The sequence below is a fragment of the Caenorhabditis remanei genome, chromosome X (genome assembly GCF_010183535.1).
Source record: "Caenorhabditis remanei strain PX506 chromosome X, whole genome shotgun sequence".
NCBI lineage: Eukaryota > Metazoa > Nematoda > Chromadorea > Rhabditida > Rhabditidae > Caenorhabditis > Caenorhabditis remanei.
In genome coordinates, this window is record NC_071333.1 from 729,840 (window position 1) to 752,191 (window position 22,352).

Below are 22,352 nucleotides of genomic sequence, written 5' to 3' on the forward strand. Positions count from 1 at the left end.
ATCTTTGAAAAATGTATTCAACACACTTATAATATTCTAAAATTTCTTTATTTTTTACCCAAATACAAAATGAAACAGTAAAATTTGTTCGTTTAAAATAGACCAGTTTGTTGGAATAACACAAAACATGAAGGAGAAGACGAAAAAGTTTGGACTTAGCAATCAAAAATTGGAAACAAATATACTAATCAAGTCCAACAAGCAGCCAGAAGATGGCAGTGTGCTGAAAATGAGTAAGAACCCGCATTGGGCAATGCATAACGTAATGATGACATAAAAATTTTACAATAATTTAAAATAAACAACAGTTGCGAGGTAGGACGTTCAGGTGGTTTTCTTGACTGGCTTGTTTGGGAAGCGGGCCTTGGATTGCTCAAAGAGAACGTAAGATCCGAGGGTGGTTGGGGCGATGAGAGCGAAGAAAACGAGGAAGTAGGTGTACTTTGGAGCGAAACGTCTGTCGTACTCCTTTTGGCGGTAGATGTATCCTGGAAAGATGGAACATTAGATTTTGGATGTGTTAGCAAGAAAATGAGAGATTAGATACTTTGGGAACCTTATCGCGATAAGCATCAAGGAAGGAAGCACAGAAATAAAATCTGAGCGGCAGTCTTCAATTAAAAGGATAACTTATATCTAAAGAGTCAAGTTGCCGGTAGAGCAGATGTCACCTAGTCAGTAGCGGCCAGCCAAGTCAGCACTAGCAATGATTTAGCTCTAGTCCGCAGGTGCGCTTAATCAGCACATGTCATATAGCAGCAGTTAGCTAGCAGTAGTGAGTACCTAATAACACATTTGGCTTAGGTAGTCAGTTGACATGCACCGATAAGCCAATAGGCACTAACTGAAGTATCAATCCGTTTTTCACGATAACCAGCGGCAGTTTGGCATCACAACGATTCTTATAGCGCTTCACAGTAAAACAAATATGTATCTAAAATTTCTTACCTTCTCCAGGAGTGTTGGTGAGGGTGACATGAAGGTTCTCGTTGTCAGTGTAGTAGGTGACTTGAGCGGCGGTGTAGTTGAAGAATCCGTAGGCTCTTGGGCGGATGACGACGGAGTGAGTCACGTTTCCACCAGCTGGGATCTTCTCGAAGTGAACGTGGAGGAGTCCCTTGACAATTTCGAAGGAGTTGGTTGGGAACGAGTGACGATCGTCGAGGGTGACCTGGAAAATTGAATTTAGGATTATTACTCTATGATGATTTCAGTTCAAGAAACTGCCATGTAGTGTCTCCTAAAAAACATACCTTCTGGGCTGGCTTGTCTCCAACGTTGTAGATTCCGTATTCCAAAACGAAGTCCATGTTCTCCACTGCGTAGGTCGAGAGTGGCTGCTTGTGGGCCAGAACGAAGGCGTCCTGCGAAAATCAATAATTATCCCCTGCTCATCAAACAAAAAAAGTACTAACCTTGGTTTGAGTCCCAACATCAGCGCAGGTAACCGCTACAGCCAGCAGCGCGAAGAGTGAGAACTTCATGTTTCTGAAAACAACACAAAATTTAATATAAAATTGCTAAATTTTCAATCAAAAAACGTGTAACAATGCCAAAGAGGCCAATAACCCCCGAAAAACGCGAGAGGAGAACTGTGAGGAGGCCAACAATAGATGCAACGTGCACCGCTGACGTTGGCCGAGGGGACGCAAAACACTACACACACACGTAAGATACGCAGAAACGGCTTTGCAGTTCGATATACGGTAACAGTCGTTTCGCGTGTGTCCGAGGGAGCGCACTTGCATCATTTTTCGCTCGCCGCTATTACCACGTATATTAGTCAGTTTTGTTGTTATTTTCGTGTTTCAAAAAAGAAAAAAAGTTTTTCTGAATTTTGAATCTGAATTTTTGAATTTTTTCGACCAAAAGTGTAGAATTTTAGTAAAATGCTATAGATTTTAACGAAAGTAAACGCGCAAAACGTGATTATTTTTCAATTGGAGTTAACGTTCGAATAAGAAGCACAATTTTATATAAGTTTTAATAAAAATTCAAATAGAACATCCATTTTTAAAAGCCATTGTTAAGTTATTAGCTTGTTATTGATTTCTTTTCATGAAAATATATGTCGTTCCCGCTTTTTTTCCTTCATTGTCTCGAAAATACCAATAATGTCATTATTTCAGGTAGATGAAAATACTCATCGCTTTCGGGCTCCTCTCACTGGTCGCGTCACAAGATCCGCCGGGTACTGCTCCGACGGCAGCAGAGATTCTTGCCGAAAATATCAACGGACAGACTGTTCACGAGTTCCGAGGATACTACAAACGAGAACACTCCCTTATTAAGCCATACACAGGTGAGGAACCGACAACTGAGCGCTGCAAGTTGTTATATTTGCTAAAAATGGTGTTAATGATTGATTTTCAGGATCCGGAGCAGATATTCCCAACTGGAACATCGTCGGAAGCACCTTCATCTCTTCGAATCAAATCCGATTGACAGCCGATGATCAGAGCAAAGCAGGAGGACTTTGGAACACGCAGGTGAGGAAGATGGACGATTCGAAATCCATAAAGGACAAAGCACCACTACTTTTGACGAAATCTATCTGAAAAACACCATAATTGATTCATCATGCTTCAATTTCAGCCAGTATGGTCTCGCGACTGGGAGCTCCAAGTATCGTTCAAGGTGTCCGGAAGCACTGGAGATTTGTTCGGAGATGGAATGGCCATTTGGTATACTTCGGAGCCAAACCACTTGGGACCAGTTTTCGGAGGAAAAGACTATTTCCGTGGACTCGCTGTGTTCTTGGATACTTACAGCAATCATAATGGACCACATCAGGTAAATGTAAGAAACCGATGTCGAGGAGTTGCTGGATGTGATAGAAAAATAGTGAAAGAGGATGGAAAAGCCTTTTGCACCATTTCTATATTTTCTCTTTTCAGCACGGTCACCCATTCATCTCCGCTATGGTCTCCGACGGAAGCTTGCATTACGACCACGACAAGGACGGAACCCACACCCAACTCGGAGGAGAGAACACCGGATGTACTGCCAAGTTCCGTAACAAAGATCACGACACCCAACTTCTTATCCGTTATGTTGGAGACACTCTTTCCGTATGTCAATCGCCACTGATACCTCTTTCAATCATATTTTCTATTCCAGATCTTCACCGACATTGAAAACAAGGGAGTGTGGAACTTGTGTATGAGCGTCAACAACGTTCAACTGCCAACTGGATATTACATCGGACTTTCTGCTGCTACTGGTGACTTGTCGGATGCCCATGATGTTGTTTCTGTCAAGATGTTTGAGCAAGAGTTCGCCCATGTTGAGCGAGTCGGAGAGGTTAGACTTGTTATCGAAATGGAGCTGACTCCTAGAAAATACTATAGCAGAAACCTCAAAGTCAAAAACAATATGAAATAGTGTTTCTGAGAAATCTGAGAGAAAAACTTTTCCTGAAGTTCCTCATCTAGCCTTTAGAATTGTTGTCGTAGCCTACAAAACTACGGGAACCGACTTTGATTCACGCCGACCCAGCAGATGGGAAACTAGATATGCGCAGTTAGATTAATACTCCAATGCGTGTATAGCTCGATAATGAGGAATTTCATGCCGCAATGAATTCAGTAATTGGAAATGAATAGTTAGAAAACGTAATGCACATGCCAGTTGAATATAGAATGTGGGGGAGATTTACATGAGGAAATGCTTTAAAGAGATTCATCTCACAGATATTTCCCACGTTTTGCAAACTCATGCCTACGGATCCGATGAAACTGAAAATAACAATATTGATTGCAAAATATATTCGTAACCTAAAAACTGTTTTATTTTCAGGCTGACCGTCGTAACGTCGTCCCACATGCCCAATTCACCACATCTCCAAGAGACCACTCGGATGATGCCAGACCATCCAGCCTTGGATGGGGAGGAACCATTGCTTTGGTGATTGTTGGAATCATTGTTCTTGTTGGAGGACTTGGATTTGGAGTCATTTACTTCCAAAAGAAGAACGAGCGACAGAGGAAACGATTCTATTAGGGAAAAAAAACTATGATTTTTTAATTTATTATCTTCAATTGTTGCTTGCCCAAAAAACTCAACTTAGCGAGTGTTTCGACTAATTTTTAAAATTGTTTTAAGTGGGGGATCTTTGTGATTATACACTGCAATAGGTAAGCTAACTATCCGGGTTTTATCGTGTTCCTCTGGCTTTTTCATCAACGAATTCTTTCGCATCCCTTCCTCATTCTTTATTTTTCTCTCTTATTGATGATTGATTTATCCTTTCACAATCCAATAAAGTTTCTGTGTGGGTGAGTGGGCGTGGAATGTTTTGATGGTGAGAACTATAAAAGCGAGGGCTCTCAGAGCATCCTCATCATTCGAAGATGAACAAAACCTTTGTTTTCTTGCTTTTCGTGATTGTCGCCTCTGTTTTGGCTCAGGTAAGTTCTATATACCCAGCGTGTACCGCGTTAAATCACCAATTATTTCAGGATCGCCCCAGTCGTCTGCACAGAGAGAGAGTTCGCTCTCAATCTTCTGGATCAACAACTGAAGCTCCAGAAGAACATCATGAGGAACATCATGAAGAAGAGGAGGTGAAGAAGTCGACTGACAAAGTTATGGGAAGCATGGATACCTTGTCTGCTCTTGCAAGAGTTCAACGCGATCAGGGTAAGATTATTGGACATTTTTAGATAAAAATAATTGAAAACGAAAAATGCGTCGTTGTGGCGGCGATATTAGTAATTTTCTTGTATTTTTAGCTAGTTTTGCTCAAACTTCTTCTAGTTTTGATTATTTTCATTAGCACATGTCCGTGGGGCGATTGAAAACCGTGTCGTCTCAGACAAGCTTTGAGAGTAGTAACGCATTAAAGATTAAAACTGGGTAGTTTGAAGCTGCTATTTTTTTGAATAACGGCCAAAAAAAGACTTTTCACAAATTTGCAACACCTGCTGGATGACATAACGGTTAGTTCCCTGGAATTAGGGCTGTTTTGAAATGAAATTTAAAAGGATTTATTTAAAGTCGCTGCAAAATAAGCTGTATATGTTCCAATCATTTTTCAGCTGAAACCTTCCGTCTCTGGGCTTCTCAATTCGAAGTCTTCAAGAACAACGTGATGAAGTTCATGGAACAGACCACCGACGTCCTCCAGAAGCAAGACAAGAAGATCAAGACCCTGCAAAGAGTTGTTCGCAAAATTGCCAGCGACATTGACGAATAAGCCAGATTATTTTTGTCTAGCGATGGTTTTTTAAATATTTTAAACAATTTTCAACTTGATAAATGTTAATTTTCAATTGTTGAAGTTTTTAAGATTGAATTTTTTCTGGCCGAACATATATAGTGAAGGAACCTTCAATACCGAAAGTTCACTTGTTTTTATTGACCCAAAAGCTGTCTGCATTCATTTTTCTCAATTTTTCAGAGTGATGATTGATTTATCGATACCCAATCCATTCCCAATAAAAGCTTTTGTGTCGGTGTTGGATGTTTTGATTAAAAACCATATAAAAGAAAATTCTCTCGGAGCATTTTCATTTTCACAAGATGAAAAGAGTTTTGATTTTCTTGCTTTTTGTCCTGACTGCCTCTGTTCTGGCGAAAGTGAGTTTGAACCGGTAACTAGCAGGACTACTTGTTTTATTCTAGGATTCCCGCATTAATCAATTGTTCTGGAGAAAATTCACACCTCGAGCAATGAGTTCTACAACTGAAGCTCCAGGTGAATTTCAAAAAAACATGAATATGACCAATGCAAAGGAAGTAATGGATGTGTTGAATACCCTTGTCAAAGTCCAACGTGATCAAGGTAAGATTTTCAACGTTATAGTCTTTTCCGACACACAAGGCTTTTTTTCCAGCAAACATCATCAACGTTCGCGACGCAAAATCCGAGGAATTTGAAAAGAAAGTAATGAACTTCATGGATCAAACTACGGACGTTCTTCAAAAACTGGACAAGAAAATCAAGATGTTGCAGAGAATATTCCATAAAATCGCCAGCGACATTGAAGAATAATTATATCTAGCTTTTCAACTTTAAAAAAACCGTTTGCATCCCTCGCTCTGCAAAACTTGAATAATTACCTTTTTTATATTTCGACTGTTATGTCACAAAATTGATAGAAAAAACTGTCCTTTCTTCTTTTTCTGATTTTTTCATTATCTCAAAAACAATGTCCTTTCGTCAAACAGACATGCGAAAATTGAAAAATATCTCTGATGATTCACATTTTTCCCTCTTCCAACAGGAGGCACTTTGTCCGATCCGAAAGAGTCGATAAGAAAGCCTAGGAGAAGAGTGAAGGCACTTATCTAGATTGGCCTGTATTTTCTGTTGTGTCCTCGATTTGCCTGTTGACGACGACATCGTCCATTTCTTCTCCCGACTGCCCACTCGGCAAGGTCACTCGGTTTTCCCGTTCTTTTCACAACATTTGTGTCTTCCCTCAACATTCTTGCAAGTGGTAGCTGGCAGCAAAATGGCAGACGGGTAAGTTTGGTAGTTTCAAATAGTTTTATTGTGATAAGATTTGATTGTTCGGTCGAAATTGTGAAAAAGACTAATTTCAGACCAAACTGCAAATGTAACCGATGGGTGATCAGTCTTCAAGCCGCATTTGAAAGAGATGACGTATGTTTTAAATCCGTTTTTGACCGTGTAACTTGATTGATTCATAAACAATGTGTTATTTCGGAGAAGCTTGTATGGTATATATTAATGTAATTCTGCAGCGTACAGAAGTAAAGTATTTGTCAGTGAAAGCTGCCTCCTTTTTAAAGGGCGACAATGAATATTGTTTTCATATTGTATCTGAAATAATGCATTTCGAATATACTTGTTTTGTTTCTTCCCTATATATTTAGCAAGGTATCAAAAGACTAAATTAATATCCTATAATTTTGAATTTTTCGGAACCATTAAAATAATACGTGATTGAAAGAAAGCTACACACCTTTCGAATCTAAAAACCAAATTTCTAAAACTTTTCAGTTCGAAAAACTATTCCGGAAGGGAGTGCAAAGTATCACAGAAGAAGAATTCAAGAGAATCCCCGAGTTCCGTCATCGTGAGGACGCACTTGCCTGTCTTTTTGGAAAACTTCTTCTCCGTCACTCCGCTCAAAAATTCAGTGGGGAGCCATGGAAGAACATCAAGTTTGAGAGAACCGAACGCGGAAAACCATACTTGGCTACTCCAGCGGACACCAAGTTTGGACTAAATATCTCACATCAGGGAGACTATGTCGCTTTCGCTAGCAGCTGTACTCCGAATGTAGGGGTGGATGTCATGAGATTAGACACTGAACGTTAGTTTGCATAGTTTTTAACCAAAAAACAATAATTTAACTTCAGGAAACAATAAAACAGCTGATGAATACATCAACTCCATGGCGAAGTCGGCATCTCCTGAAGAGCTTCGCATGATGCGTTCCCAGCCAACCGAGGCCATGAAGATGACCATGTTCTATCGCTATTGGTGCCTCAAGGAAGCAATTCTGAAAGCCACCGGAGTGGGAATCATGAAGGACTTGAACAGTCTGGACTTCCGCGTAAACATGCAAGATCGTTATCGTCCAGGTAAGATACATGTCGTGGAAAGAGTGAAAACTGGTTTTATTGTGTTCTGCTTTCAGGTGCATTCGTAACAAGCACAACTGTTTTGGAGGACGGAAGACTTCAAGATCAGTGGATCTTTGAAGAGACTTTTGTAGATGGAAAACATTCTGCTGCTGTTTGCAAAGACGTAAGTGAAAATTTCGTTGATAGACATATTTGGCAACTAAAAGAATGCGTTTTTGATAAAAAACACCGGCGAATCCCAGTAAGATGCAAACTATTTCGACAACAGCGAGTTGCCGGTTTAGTGGTTTCTTTAGAGATTTTTGAGTACAAAAACTACAAAAAATGAATATTCCATATACAATTTGGAATTTGACCCTGGCATACGGTAACAAAATTTTCCAGCATCCAAAAATACCCTTGATTTCTAGTATTGTTCGTGTTTCATGAAATTGTATACGTACACAAAAATGATCCCAGTCTTATTCCTTCTCAAAATCTTTTCATCCTTTTGAACTCGAATAAAACAAATCTTGTCGAACCGCGCGTATCCCATCCAAAACGTTTGAAAGAACATCAGAACGCACGTTGTTTGAACACACAAGTTTTTTCGCCTCGTTTTGTCGGGAATCAAAGAAGAAAACAGGAACAAAAAAACGGTTCGCCGTCTCGGCCGAGGGCAGACGTTCGTTTCGTGAGTCGGGTTAGTTTGCAGTGTCAAGGCCACCCAGTGTACTGGATATAGATGAGCAATTTGTTTGCTTTTCTCATCAGGAGATAATCGAAAAAATCGAAAAGAGGCCCCGAATTAGAATCCTTGGACTGTTTTTCTCTTACAAGGCATACATGAGTCATTAACATAATGGAAAACAAGCGGTTTAGACCGGACTGCAAACACTCGAGTGATGAGTAACCTATTCATTGTTTTACAGAAGAAGCTCCCACGCGAATGTGTATTCAGACAAGATCCTGAGGCGAAGATTTTCTTCAGCAAGGTAATAATGCCGAAAAATGATATTGAAAACAGAATACTGGTATTTCAGGTGACATTCGATGCTCTCCTTGAAAACGCTGAGGTCATCAACCCAATGACAAATGACGCAGTTGATATCTTTGAGGACTTCATGAAGAAACCAAGAAAAACTTTCTAAAGTCGATTCTTCATGCTTGCTTTTCTGCTTTTCTATTTAAATTTTGCTTTTTTCCTACTAAATCCGCATTTTAGACGCTCTGATATTTAAATAAAGTATAATTCTGCAATTGTTTTTTGAGTTTTAAGGTTTTTAAATTCCAGTTGTTGTAAGAAAGAGATGCAGCGTCTTCCGTGAATTCAATTACAAAATCTTTGAGTTGTGTATATCCCGAAATTGATGGTAGGCTAATAAAATTAAACTTACAAAAAACTGAAACAAGTCCTTTGTCCGGTCCACAAGATCAATCCCATCTTCAAAAGTGCATTTCACTTTTTTCCTGGCTTACCGCTGCACAACTCTTTGTTATTTTTTCATCTCTTCTCTGTTCTCTTCGCGTTATCTTTAGTTTCTTCCTGTCAACCCAATCATTCGGGGGTCAACCCGCAAAACCGAAACGAAACGAGAGAGGGAAAGGACATGTGTGTTTTTTAGTCGCTAGTCCCAAGACCGTCAGTGAATCGTGATTTCGAGTGATTAGACTGATAAATGGGCAAGAGAAAAGGGGCTCATCCGTACGACTCGGGACGCACATAGGGGGGTCATCATGTTCTTTTCTTTGCTTCTCTTCGAGACAGAGCCCTTCCAACTCCCAATATAGACATTTGGGAGGAGAAAACAGTGCCCGCCCTTATTCTATTGCTCTGATTCCTAAAGACCCCAGCTAAAAAGTGGCAGTCAGCAGTCAGTTCAGGAGTATCTGAAGGCGAAGAAGAGCTTCTGCTCCCTGAATATTCATTTTTTCTTTCCATACGGTATTTCTTTTAATCCACAGTTATTTCGACCTTTTTTTTAGTACTCATAAGAAGGTTTAGTGGTGACAATGACAAAATTTTGTATTTTCTTCAACACAATTTTCAAAAATCTTGAATAATCTTTATTTAAAACCATCATTTTAAAAAAGATGGTATGATAATCGCTAGAACTGTTCACTTTCACTCTGAACTTCTTTCAATACAAATCTAACATCAGAATAATTCCAAAATTGGCTATAAACTTTTATAACTCACTATTTTTTTAGTTCTTTCAATTTGAGGACTATTCTTCAGATTTCAACAAAAAAAGTTAAAATCCAGAAAATAAAAAAATCTTTCTGTCCCAAAAACTTATCAAAATATCCAAGTTTGGAAAAACACCTTTTGAACCAAAAATGTCCAAAAGTCAATCAAAACTTCAAGAATCTGCGATAATGCAGAAAAAATCAGTTGAAATAGACACACATTAAACTAGAAGATCGTGTTTCTATCTTTTTCAAAAGTTTCTTTTCCGCACAGGAGTTGAAAAATTAGGCAAACTTGAAGAGACGGATTTTCCGTTCTGTTCTCTTTTTTTTGCTCATTTCGTTTTCCGCTGTCTTCTCTCCTCCCCGTCGTCCGTCAACAATTGTTCGTCCAAGTGTAGTGACCACTGCGAAACGCACTTTTTTGTTGGCTTATTTCAAAACAAACACAAAGTGAGAGGACAACGGGGTGCGATAATGGCGAGAGACCAGAAAAACTAGAAAAAAGAGCAAAAAACCGGAGAATCAAAGCAGGCCCAACTCATTCATTGTTCGCCCTTATATTAAGCACTCCTTTTTCGGAAGTCGAACATGGAAGTGACCATCACTTGTCCAATCTCTCTTAGCTGGGATCGTCGTCTATTAGAAGCAAAATTTGAGTAAAAACATTGTTTCTATTTGCTTAGTGCCATTTTTCTTTTCCTGAAGGTGCGACCTGCTTGTTTAGTGGTCGCCGAGCATATTTTTATTTCATTTCCTCGATTTTCATATTTTTGTTGTATTTTGAATGTGAAGACAGTCTCCCCATATTCCAGGTATCGGTGCAAAATGAGAGAATACACGCTGATATTTCTTGTAGCTCCAATATTGGCTGCTATTAAAGGACCATATGATATACCACCAGAGTTGCCGCCATTGAACGACGAAAATTTTGTGAGTCTCTATTTTCTATGATCTGGTGCCTCTATCACTCGACCTCTATCAAAAATTATTATGAAAGTTGTATTTTTCAGTTTGATCGTTCTCATTCTGAATACGAAACAGTGTTGACACCAGAAGACTTCGAGCTTGGAGTTCGTATCACTGCAGCCATGGCTCATGACAACGGAGACATCTGGGATTCTGATGCTATGTACAGCAAAGACAGATTTGAAGGAGATATTGCGAATGATAATGTAAAATTCAGAGGAAAAAAGTGTTTTCTATACATAATATTTTCAGCTGAATGCGTCTACTGTTGAGTTGTTTGCCAACGGAGGATCCGGTCAAACTGAAGATGGAAAGTGGTACAATGCCATCAAGAACCGACTTCAATTGTGGCCAGAAGGAAGAATTCCATATACTATTTCTTCCCAATACAGCTCCTACAGGTAATTGGTTGTCATTGTAATTGTCAGTGTACTAGCCACTCTGGTCAGTGCAATGGTCATTGTGATCAGTTGTTCAATGACTTAAAGATCATAGCTTCAAATCTTCTGATCTAGATTTCACATCCGGCAAGGTCAATAGCCAATTCACTAAGTTTTTATTTGTCTGCGATGAGCCTCTATCGTCTGTGCAAACAACAACATACAGAAACAGTCACAAACATAGACAGGTCTTGACATCTGACACCCTTCCGTGATTTTGGAGACCAGGATTCAGGACGATCTTAGATTTTGCAAGAAAAAAACCATTGATGTTTCAGTCGTTCTTTGATCGCTGCCTCCATGCAAGAATATGCTAGTCATACCTGCATCCGTTGGGTTCCAAAAGAAGCAGCTGATGTCAACTACGTCCACATCTACCCAGACAGAGGATGTTACTCGATGGTCGGAAAGATGGGTTAGGAAAATAATAATTAAAATTGAAACTTGAAAACAAAAAAAAACCTTTCAGGAGGCAAGCAATCTCTGTCCCTCGGCTCTGGATGTATCCAAAAAGGAATTATTCTTCACGAGTTGATGCACGCTGTTGGATTCTTCCACGAGCAGTCTAGAACTGATCGTGACGATCATATTACTATTATGTGGAACAATATTCAAGCAGGAATGCAAGGACAGTTCGAGAAATATGGACATGGAACAATTCAATCCTTGGGAACCTCATATGACTACGGAAGTATTATGCATTACGGAACAAAGGCTTTCTCAAGAAACGGACAACCAACTATGATCCCAAAAAAGAGTGGTGCTACTATTGGACAAAGAAATGGTTTCTCAAAGGTAGACAAGTTCAAGATCAACACTTTGTACGGGTGTCCAGTTGGTATGTTATCAAATCTTAAGATCAAATAATTAATTTTATTTTAGAAGGAGAAAAACCAACGACCGCTGCACCAACATCTGCTCCAATTGTGATCACAGTTAAACCGATTGTCGTTTCTACCTCTAGACCAACAGTAATCCAAACCGTGTCTCCATCTGTCCCATTGAAACCAAGCGAGTGCAAAAACTTGAGAGGAGACTGTGATGATCTTGCTAAGCAAGGTAAAAAATGCTTTCAAACTGCTCACAATGAAAAAACAATAATTTTTTAGGATGGTGCATCAGAAACCCCGGATGGATGCGTGCTAACTGCCCGATTCCATGTGGAATGTGTATTCCAACCAAGCCAACCTCCCCACCAGTCATTCAAACTACAGCCCAACCAGCTACCACACCAAAACGTAAATTTGAAACAGAAAATAACCAACACTCTCTGAGTTATTCTTGAGTTTCAGCACAAAAACCAGTCACCCTTCCAATTCAACCCCTACCACCCGTCCCGCCACTTCCTCCAACTACCCCGGAAGATTGCGAAGATCTTCGTGTGGATTGTCTGGTGTTGGTCTCACAAAGGTAGAGCGAATATAATATAGAACGCTTAGTAATTCACAAAACACTTATTTAGATACTGCAAAATCTCACAAAACTTTATGAAATCGTATTGTGCGAAGAGTTGTGGATTCTGTTACAAGCCACCACCAACCGAGATTCCGGATAACGGACCAGCACCAACTGTGGTAACCACCAGACCACTTGTCACACTGCCACCGTAAGTTTTCTCAGTTCCACTCACCGCCATCTCCCCCCTCGTCACATAAGATTCAGATGTCTCACCTACTTACTCGTATAACTCTCAACCTACATACATTCATATATCCATTTTTTCCCTGGAATGGCTTGGTTTCATTAACATGTTCTATGATCAACCACAGGCTTTCAGAGCGGTCATCAGGTCGCGTTCTCCGGCTCCGCCCGTTTATTCAACCACGACCAAGGCTGCTCCAACAACAACATCCGCTGCTACCGCAACTCCTTTCACCACAACACCACCAACTAGCGAGTGTTCCGATCGCAAACATTTTTGCTCACACTGGAAGAGCGCTGGATTCTGTGAAGGCATCTTCATGAACTACATGAAAAAGAATTGTCCGGCTTCGTGTGGCCTTTGCTAGTATCTCCGGCATATGATTCCAAATCTTTCAACATGCTTTATCATATCTTCCACATTCTTTCATTTTTTCCTTTCAAATCTGAGTTGGCATTTTTTACAACTCTCACAAGTGTAACGTCATTGTTGGCGTAAGAGTTCTGGTTTTATCATACATATTTTCTCTCATTTATTCTGTTACTTATACATATGTATTTCTATTTTATATATTTCTATTATTTGACGAACGTTTCGTTAGTTGAATCGATAATGCCGGTAAAGGATTCAAAATAAATTATTTATTAACAATATTCTGTTGATACAAAAATATGAGAAATTGGAGTTTTGGGAGTTTTGGATAGTTTTTACAACATAATATCCATGAAACAAGGAATAAAATTTAATGAAAAGGAATTTGAGAAGTTGTAAATGTGGGAGGGAATCATCAAAAAAGGCTAGTGTATCGCGGGGCATATCTCTGAAAACTAACAGTACTGTCATTTCTTCTTAAAAATCTGGGGTTTTCTAATACTTGCCACATAGCTTCAGTACCGGGAAAAAATATATCAAATTTTGCCTTTTCAGATGAAAATGCCCAATTTTGCAAGCGCGTCATGGTAAAACTAACTGTCCCACAGAAAAACTTTTTATGGGATCGAACAGACTAAGAGTAGAACTCCATTTTTGTAGTTGACAAATTTTTTGTACCGACACTTCCTAACAAGTTACATCTCGAGAAAATGAGTTCTCCCTCAAATCGCCCCATTTCAGTGCAAAATAGTACCATTTTTGGGCTGTTGCTTCAAAATTACTATAACTCTCTAGGAAGTGTCCGTACAAAAAAGCTGTCAACAACAAAACTAAAGTTCTATTCTTGGTCTGTTTGATCCATGAAAAGTAATTTTGTGTTACAGTTAGTTTTATCATGACACACTCTCAAAGTTGAGCATTTTCAATGGAAAATGCCCAAAATTCATGAACTGTTGACCGGTACTGTATATCTTTGTAACGTCACTCACCTTCGGCATTCTCCAAGTGTCACTGGTGTGTGGTGGTAGCGGTTCTTCGTATTCCTAAAAAAATCTATTTCATCCAGTTTTAACATCCCATTTCCCTTACCTCTTCCCAATGGTTTGTTCTTCGACCATTTGTATCAGGAATAGGAATCTCCACATTGTCATACTAAATAATATAAGTTTCTCATCATAAATCCTAACAATTTTTACCCTTCCTCCTCTTTCATTAATCTCCGTCCAACGTCTCCGCTCTTTTTTTAATGCTCGTCTCTCAACAGCTGGCATCGTGTCATTGCCCTAAATAAAAACCAGTTTATAGACAGATATCAATGTTTATTAGTTATAAAAATGTACATTCGCTTGATTTTCAATTGCGTTCCGGGTCAAGAAGTAGCCAGCCTTTCCGAAATAACGATTATGATAATTATCTCTTGCTCCAATAGCGCCATCACTATTGTAGTCCTCCACTCTCCAGTAGGTTTGCGAAAATCTTTCAGAGATCTGGAATTTATAACATTTTCTTGCAGAATGACCATTTAACAAACTTCTCTAGCAATTGGGCTACTGATAGAGGCAGTTTGGTATTCAGATGACTCTGATCCCATTGGAACTGCTGTGGATGCAAGAACAGAATTAAAGGAATATGACTCTACATATTTTCCTGATGTCTCATCAAGCAGTAACAATTGTTCTCTTTCACGTTCTTCCGCTTCCTGCCGTAGGTATACATTTTCATAACTATTTGAATTTAGCTAAAAATGAAAAATGTGTTATAAAAAAACCAAAATACAGTTCCAAACCCTCTCTGCATAAATAGGTGGTGGTGGAGGATCGTATTGTGCTTCCAACGCTTCCAGCTCCGCCAGCAATCTCTGTTGCTCTAAAATTTCCTCCTTTTCTCTTCTTCTTGCCCCTTCTAGTCGTTCCAACTCATCCAATCGGCGTTCCTCTGCATGACGGTTTTCATCATTTTCGAAATATAGGGGTCTTGTGAAGAAGTAATTTCTTATTTGACGTTGTTCCTGAATTGGGATACTAAAATTAAATTGAAATATTTTTGAAAATTACTTCAGGGTAAGTCATCCCTTCCGATCCTCTGCTTGCCAAGTTAAAAAGATTGTCGAACAAAGAACCTTGGCTGTCTGTTTGAACAAATGATAGAGCCTGGAATTATGGAAAAGATTGCCCGAAAAGAATTTAGACAGGTAACTGTACTTGCTGTACCGATGGATCTGTAGGAGTTCTCGGTAAAAGACGTCTCGGTTTTGATCGTACACCACGACTCATCCAGCGTTCATACAACCGACAAGAGTTTGTCTCCTCATCAATAAGCGAACAAGTATCAGAATATAAATCACTCTATAAAGAGTTCAAATCGTTTTCATATATCTTTAAGGCATACCTCTTCTAAAACTTCACTTTGCTCTTGACCATTGTATTCGTCACTTCCAAATAGAGAACTTGGTTTAGATAGTTGACATAGGTTGTCGGGTTCAATGGCATACTCGAAATCAGAATAATATAATTCCCGAACGACAATAGGTTTACTCACATAAGATGCACTATTAGATAGAAATATATGCCCAGGAATAGTTTCATCGGTTGTACCATAATTCATGAATTGGCGGTATACTTCTATGCAATTTGGTTTTTGAAATGCGGAACGGTCTCTCAGTGAGGTTGGACAACACGGAGTGTAAATGGAACAGGTGCGCACTATTTTCTCTGTGACCACTAAAATTCTAAAACGTGGAAAGTTGTTGGACTTACTTCTTTCAGCTTCAAATGACGAGGAGAGCAATGAATCCGCGTCTGGGTCAATTGTAGAAGTGGAAACCACTCTGAACACACGCCATCTGATGTACAGAAACTCGCAGATGCTGAGGAAGAGTTTCATGATACGGGTGGTCTGGAACCAAGCATGAATATGTGGATAGTTACTCCCATTAAGGGGAAATTGATCGAGATTTCTTTCTTATATACAGGTCATTCGCGAGTTGACGCGTTACGGATGCGAATCTTGTGCGGAGTCTTTACGGATCCGTAACGACGCTTCTCGCGATAGGTCGTTCGCGCGCGACTCGTATTCCTCATTCGCACACGGACCGTTTATGGATGTCCAACTTTTCTATCGACTGTGCGCGCACTGCTCGGATACGAGATCGCGTGAGGATGGTTTACGACGTCCTGCTCAGAGACTCTGATTGCTTTCGCGTACGGATCGCATATGGATGATTGGACTAACTTTTTCTCTCGCGGCCAGCTCAATTTTTATTTTTATTTCGAATATTTTTTTTCCTATTTTTTCTCAATTTTCTTTGATTTATTTACTTTTTCATGGTTTTTCAGGCTGATAAAATTATTGGAGACCAATTCGAACAAAATGGACAACAATTTTGTTAAGGTTTGTCTATCGGCGACCTATAAATACAGTGTAGGACTTGTATTTTTCAGAATCTTGTCGGATATTCAAATCAAGAAATAAGTAGCCGCAAATTCAATATTTTTTGATAAATGATGCAGAAAAAATCTACTTTCAGGCAGTTTTTCGGTGAGTGTGCGATTTATTTAAAGATAAAAATGAGAAAACTAAATTTTCAGAGCATCAAGTGTTGGCTTGGCGGAAACGGAAGTAGGCAACTACAACAGGATTTTGGCTTCAAAAATGGACAGAATTATGGATATTGGCACGAAATCGACAAAAAAATTAGGAATGTTTCAATAAATTTTATATTAGTTTTTTTGGTGATTTTTCTATCTTTCTTGAATTTTTAATTGTTTAAATGGTTTTTTTCTGAAATAAATAAGACATTATAAAAAGCTTTTTTGCTTTGAAAACCAAGAAAAATGGGAAGGGGAGGGCAAGGAGAGCAACCAGAAATGAACGGGTCGCGCACGGACCCGTATACGGTTGTTCGCAAGCGGGTCGGTTATGGATCCATAACGAGTCTTTTTTTCGGTACCGATATGGACCGTGCGCGATCGTCCGAAGCATCCGTAACGGATCGTTTGCGAACGACCTGTGTAGTGAACGGTCTTTTTTTCCGCTGATAACCTTGATTCACATGTTTCTGTTTTTATTGTTAGGCAATGAGATTCGAGCAGTTGCATATCTGAGCTGACCCTAGATTGTGCATATTCAATACGTTTTATGCATTTACTATGCTAGTAGACAAAAAGTCCTCAACTACAAAAATTACATAAAGACTCAGTTTCTCTGATCAAGTGTGGGATATTTCAGGCAATCTCGTCTAACTACAAACTTCACAAAACGTAACCTATTGAACCTAGACCTAAATCTGCTATTCAATGAAACTAACCTTCAAATACGCACGAATTCTTTGCGTGCAAGCCATCCTGACGCTCTGAATACAATGAACGCCAAGAAGGAAGACACGGGCGGGTTGAATCAGAAGGAAACAATATGTCAATCTGATTGGTATTGAATAAAATGGTGGGAGAAATGAAAAGCAAACGGAAACCCAATGAAGAAGATTTGACACCTGAAATTAAAAAGGAGAATTGACAAAACGAGGCACATAAAAATGGTGGATGCACAGGAAACGACATAGACACTACTATCTGTCTTGGTTCTTTTCGTGATGAATGAAATTGGGAAGAAAAATAGACGAGATGTAGTCCGACTACGGTAGATTGCTCTTTGCAATGTATTCGTTTCAGACATGCTCGTAATCCTAAAAGGGCAAATTCACGGAAGGACTTTAAGAATTTCAGAGATAAAATAACTAAAATTGAGAAATTGGATTCTCAATAAGATACATTGAAAGTTTCTGACTTTGAATAACAAATCTAGAGGTAGCCAAAGACTCTCAGAATATCAGAAGGGAGACATTTTGGCTCAATCTAGAAGATTCAGTTTCTGACAGGGCAGGGTTTTCAGCCAAACGGAATATGAGATTTTTATCAGGCTGCCACAAAAAGATGGCGATGAAGGGTTATGTTGAGAAATGATTAATTGGAGAGGGAAATTGAGTTTTTGGTTGAATAAAAAAAAGGAAATTGGGAGGCACTACCAATAGAGAAAGAACACATGCACAGAATAATAGAAAAAACAAAAGAGAAACCCACAATTTTGGTTGGATAGGTGATGCGCAGGGGTTGAGCCATTGGGGGAGATGATTGGGAATATGGATATTTGCTTGGTACAACGTCAAAATGCACTTTCATCTTAGATCCCATTTGTTATTTCTGAAACAAGTAACGCCAAAAATGAAGCAATGTTTTGTGTTTTTGAATATCCGGTATTAGTTGAAAACGTTTTTAAAACCACAGTTTCTCTGCGTTTTCAACAAACCAAAGCAAGATCTCTCAGATGCAGGTTTTCAGAAAATGATATCTACAGTACCGCTCTAAAAGTTAATTACTTTGGATGTTTCTAATGGAAAATGACCAACTTTGAACGTGTATTTCGGTATCACCTGATTACCCGACAAACTTTATTCTCTATGGATTGGACAGGGCAAAAATAGCACATAATTTTCGTAGTTCACCAATTCTTTGTAAAACACTTTCTTGAAAGTTACAGGTTGTCAAATTGAGAAGATTTCGTTTGCACTGAAATTATTCGGGTTCAGGGAGAAATCACTTCGATGACCTGTAACTTTCAAGGTAGTGTTTCACCAAAAAAAAAGATCAACTACAAAATTGATGTGCTGTTTTTGCCAACCCATACAAAATAAACTTTGTCGGACAATGAGGTGATACCAAAATACATTAACAAAGTTGGTCATTTTCCACTGAAAACTGGCACAGTTGATAACCTTTTGAGCGGTACTGTATATTATGTATAACAAATGTCCTGAACCTTCGTTGAATTTTATTTTCATTTTCTTTACATTGAATTCCGTTCAAGTGTTCTCATGTGATAAATAATACTCGAGACAAGACATTGTAGTGCAAACTAGTCAGTAAACAAGTTAAGACACACTCTCTGTGAAACTCGAGCATGGCGATGTACAGAAAAAAGTCAAACCGGTTTTTATGGGTTGGTATTATGCATAGTTAGTATCCAGACAACTAATAACACATTGGTCCATATTTCATTTGGCTTCGCCCCCTACCGTCTAAAATAGCCCCTATGGAGGGTCAAAATTCTAAAAAGAAATCTGGAAGTTTTTTCGATTAAATTTTGACGGGAACAAATAAAAAACGTCATTTTAAGCATTTTTTGTCTTTAGACCATGATTTTAGCACCTTGTTTTCACTGTGAAAAAATGTCATTTTTGTAAAATTTTCGGGTTTTTTCCAAACTTTTGCTTATATCTCAAAATTTTTACGTTACGGGAAACGAGATCTGTTCAGATTTGGAATCTACATAAAATTTGAAGTAATATAGGTAGTGTCCTGTAAAAAATCTCGGAGTACCTATTTTTGCTACAGACCAAAATATGCGATTTTTTGAAAAATTTCAACGTATCCCTACTCATGGAGCAAAAATTCAATGTCGCCAAATTGCTTGAAATTTTACTAGAATACTACCACATATGTGGTCTATTCATTCCCAAGATTTCAGCTCATACGGTACAATCCCCGCCTCTCGGAGTTATTGGAAGTTTTTTTCTGTTGTACCACTGAAAACTGAAACACGGATTTTCGAAAAGGCTGAGGATCGAACCGTATGAGCTGAAATCTTGGGAATGAATAGACCACATATGTGGTAGTATTCTAGTAAAATTTCAAGCAATTTGGCGACATTGAATTTTTGCTCCATGAGTAGGGATACGTTGAAATTTTTCAAAAAATCGCATATTTTGCTCTGTAGCACAAATAGGTACCCCGAGATTTTTTACAGGACACTACCTATATTACTTCAAATTTTATGTAGATTTCAAATCTGAACAGATCTTGTTTCCCGTAACGTAAGAATTTTGAGATATAAGCAAAAGTTTAGAAAAAACCCGAAAATTTTACAAAAATGACATTTTTTCACAGTGAAAACAAGGTGCTAAAATCATGGTCTAAAGACAAAAAATGCTTAAAATGACGTTTTTTATTTGTTCCCGTCAAAATTTAATCGAAAAAACTTTCAGATTTCTTTTTAGAATTTTGACCCTCCATAGGGGCTATTTTAGACGGTAGGGGGCGAAGCCAAATGAAATATGGACCAATGTGTTATTAGTTGTCTGGATACCAACTATGCATAATACCGACCCATGAAAACCGGTTTGACTTTTTTCTGTACAGTGGGTAACTGCTCGGTGCTCGAGTTTCACAGAGAATGTGTCTTAACCTCTGTAACAGTTTTCAGTTCAATTTTGTTTTATGCATTTGTCAATTCCATTGGTCAAGAGAACAGCAATTTTGTTTTCGATTCCATTGAAATATTTTATCACGACTTGCCTATCCTGTTTCCAACTTAACAGTTTTCTTGTCTCCACTATCAATCACTTTCAGTCATACATTTCCCATAAAACCTATACATATTTCCCAGTTTTTCAAGATTTCTGTGTTATTGAACTTCATTTTATCTTTTTTCCCCAGCCACTAACCCTTTCCTTATTTTATCTTACCTCATGTTTTCTTTACTTGAAATTGTTGTGTGGGCAACCTGTTCAAATCTTCATTGTACCTGTAGTTATTCTTTTTTGACTCGAATAAATTCAAATATAAGTTGCACTCAGCACTTTCCCCCAATTTCATTCCCGTACCCGTTCTCATGATGATTCATAAACTTTCAGCTTTGAATCATCCCTTCCTTGTGTAAGGGACAAACGAACAATTTTTTTCAATACTACGAGGCCTGTATTGTTTTACAGTTTTAGATTCCGACCCTTCAAATAACAATTTCTTCGAATTTTTTTACCCGAAAAATTATATTCAACATATTCAAGTTTTCATTTGGTGGGGTAATTGCACTTTTTCCTTCCCTCAACTATTGTAGTGTACTTTCGATTAAAATAAGGTATTTTTCTTCTTTTAATCTTTTTTCAGTCTCTCGTGATCATATTTCTTGTCAGAAAAAGTTATTTTGTACGTGAGATGATATCTTACCACTAACCTTCTTTTCAATGCCAAAAAATGCATAAGAAGGCAGAAATAACGTTTTTCGTAGCCAATCGAAATGAAATTCGCAGTTTACATTATTTGAAAACTATCTTCTTCTTTTTCCCAATTAGTTCGTTACTCCCCCCATCTTTTTAGACAGCGCTGATAGAAATTTTTCAAACATTCTTCTATTGTCAATTCGCTATCGTGATGACCTTCTCCTTTTGTTCCGTTTCTCTCAAAAATTGTCTTTCTCCCCCTTCACATGACATTCGAACGGCTTTGTCTGATGTCTCTAACAAAATAGCTACGTTTTCATTTTCGATTTTTTTCTAAAAATATATTTTTCACCATGGAAATATGCCCGATTCCATTAAGACATTTCGCAGTATACGCTTTTTGTTCAGTCTTCTATATTTTCTGGACTCACTACGTCACATTTTGCATTCAATTTTTCTTATACCCTTCTGACTCTATCACCCTCATTTTTATATCGAGTGTCCTTTTCGTCTCTCATAACCAACATCTTTTTTGTCTTCTTTCTTCTTCATCGCCATTTTTCCCCTCTTCGTTGTCTTCAATGCTAAATCGATACACTTTTTTCGAATGCCTCGATGGCGCCGGCCAACGAAATACTGCGTCTCTTCTCTTGTTATCTTTCTCTACTCTCTGCCAGTCTGTGTCTTATTATTTCTAACGACGGAAGGGTATCTCTGCCGGGCAATAACCAACGTTTCATATATCAGTTCCCCCCCCTTTTTCCATCTTGCATTCGTTTTTCTCTTTTCTGCGTGTTATTTTGCCAGGTCGACAATCGATTGATAATTTTCTTTCACATTCAGACACATCAACAATAGCGGCAAACATTCGATAATAAGTTCAAAGTCAGAGTGAGAGACCGGTGGCGATGTCAGATAGTAAGTTTTTACTCAAGCTAACGTTATAAAACAAAGAGTTTCCACGGAGAGTTACAGGCTCGGGAGGGAATAAAGGTGAGCCCGATGGGTCCCTTATTTCATCAAATCAGTTTGTTATGCCAACCGTCAACACTGCTAACTTTTCTATGAGTGGGTTTAGTAACTGTCGGGTGGTTTTCCATCGGATGTAGTTGTGAATCAAAACTTGTGATTATGTGACTTTTCGTTTTGTGTGATTGTGTATTCCGTTCCAAACCTGGAGATGTATGCTTAGAAACTAGAACGATTCAAA

General features: G+C 38.6%; 7 protein-coding genes across 7 annotated transcripts; 5 read left to right on the forward strand and 2 right to left on the reverse strand.

The window, feature by feature from the left end:
• Positions 1 to 324: 324 nt before the first annotated feature.
• GCK72_022198 (uncharacterized protein) lies at positions 325 to 1,484 on the reverse strand (the record flags this gene model as incomplete). The annotated part of the gene is made up of 4 exons (XM_003106997.2): positions 325 to 488; positions 949 to 1,171; positions 1,254 to 1,364; positions 1,416 to 1,484. The coding sequence occupies 4 exons, from the start codon at positions 1,482 to 1,484 to the stop codon at positions 325 to 327; spliced, it is 567 nt and encodes a 188-aa protein (XP_003107045.1).
• Positions 1,485 to 2,133: 649 nt separating this feature from the next.
• On the forward strand, positions 2,134 to 4,002 carry GCK72_022199 (uncharacterized protein; the record flags this gene model as incomplete). The annotated part of the gene is made up of 6 exons (XM_003106946.2): positions 2,134 to 2,302; positions 2,374 to 2,489; positions 2,596 to 2,793; positions 2,898 to 3,071; positions 3,121 to 3,303; positions 3,799 to 4,002. The coding sequence occupies 6 exons, from the start codon at positions 2,134 to 2,136 to the stop codon at positions 4,000 to 4,002; spliced, it is 1,044 nt and encodes a 347-aa protein (XP_003106994.1).
• Positions 4,003 to 4,352: 350 nt separating this feature from the next.
• Positions 4,353 to 5,197, forward strand: GCK72_022200 (uncharacterized protein; the record flags this gene model as incomplete). Its single annotated transcript, XM_003106869.2, has 3 exons — positions 4,353 to 4,409; positions 4,461 to 4,641; positions 5,040 to 5,197. The coding sequence occupies 3 exons, from the start codon at positions 4,353 to 4,355 to the stop codon at positions 5,195 to 5,197; spliced, it is 396 nt and encodes a 131-aa protein (XP_003106917.2).
• Positions 5,198 to 5,523: 326 nt separating this feature from the next.
• On the forward strand, positions 5,524 to 5,995 carry GCK72_022201 (uncharacterized protein; the record flags this gene model as incomplete). The annotated part of the gene is made up of 3 exons (XM_003106815.2): positions 5,524 to 5,580; positions 5,626 to 5,785; positions 5,838 to 5,995. 3 exons carry the CDS (start codon positions 5,524 to 5,526, stop codon positions 5,993 to 5,995), a joined length of 375 nt encoding a protein of 124 aa, XP_003106863.2.
• A 463-nt stretch (positions 5,996 to 6,458) lies between these two features.
• Positions 6,459 to 8,690, forward strand: GCK72_022202 (uncharacterized protein; the record flags this gene model as incomplete). The annotated part of the gene is made up of 7 exons (XM_053734701.1): positions 6,459 to 6,469; positions 6,550 to 6,610; positions 6,971 to 7,286; positions 7,333 to 7,557; positions 7,614 to 7,723; positions 8,472 to 8,534; positions 8,583 to 8,690. The coding sequence occupies 7 exons, from the start codon at positions 6,459 to 6,461 to the stop codon at positions 8,688 to 8,690; spliced, it is 894 nt and encodes a 297-aa protein (XP_053578267.1).
• A 1,867-nt stretch (positions 8,691 to 10,557) lies between these two features.
• Positions 10,558 to 13,147, forward strand: GCK72_022203 (uncharacterized protein; the record flags this gene model as incomplete). The annotated part of the gene is made up of 10 exons (XM_053734702.1): positions 10,558 to 10,662; positions 10,743 to 10,904; positions 10,951 to 11,099; positions 11,417 to 11,553; positions 11,608 to 11,976; positions 12,021 to 12,197; positions 12,248 to 12,376; positions 12,431 to 12,548; positions 12,601 to 12,744; positions 12,916 to 13,147. The coding sequence occupies 10 exons, from the start codon at positions 10,558 to 10,560 to the stop codon at positions 13,145 to 13,147; spliced, it is 1,722 nt and encodes a 573-aa protein (XP_053578268.1).
• Positions 12,952 to 16,035, reverse strand: GCK72_022204 (uncharacterized protein; the record flags this gene model as incomplete). The annotated part of the gene is made up of 11 exons (XM_053734703.1): positions 12,952 to 13,065; positions 14,142 to 14,195; positions 14,242 to 14,304; positions 14,349 to 14,435; positions 14,493 to 14,639; positions 14,684 to 14,890; positions 14,939 to 15,160; positions 15,207 to 15,302; positions 15,354 to 15,497; positions 15,541 to 15,773; positions 15,909 to 16,035. 11 exons carry the CDS (start codon positions 16,033 to 16,035, stop codon positions 12,952 to 12,954), a joined length of 1,494 nt encoding a protein of 497 aa, XP_053578269.1.
• Positions 16,036 to 22,352: the final 6,317 nt, after the last annotated feature.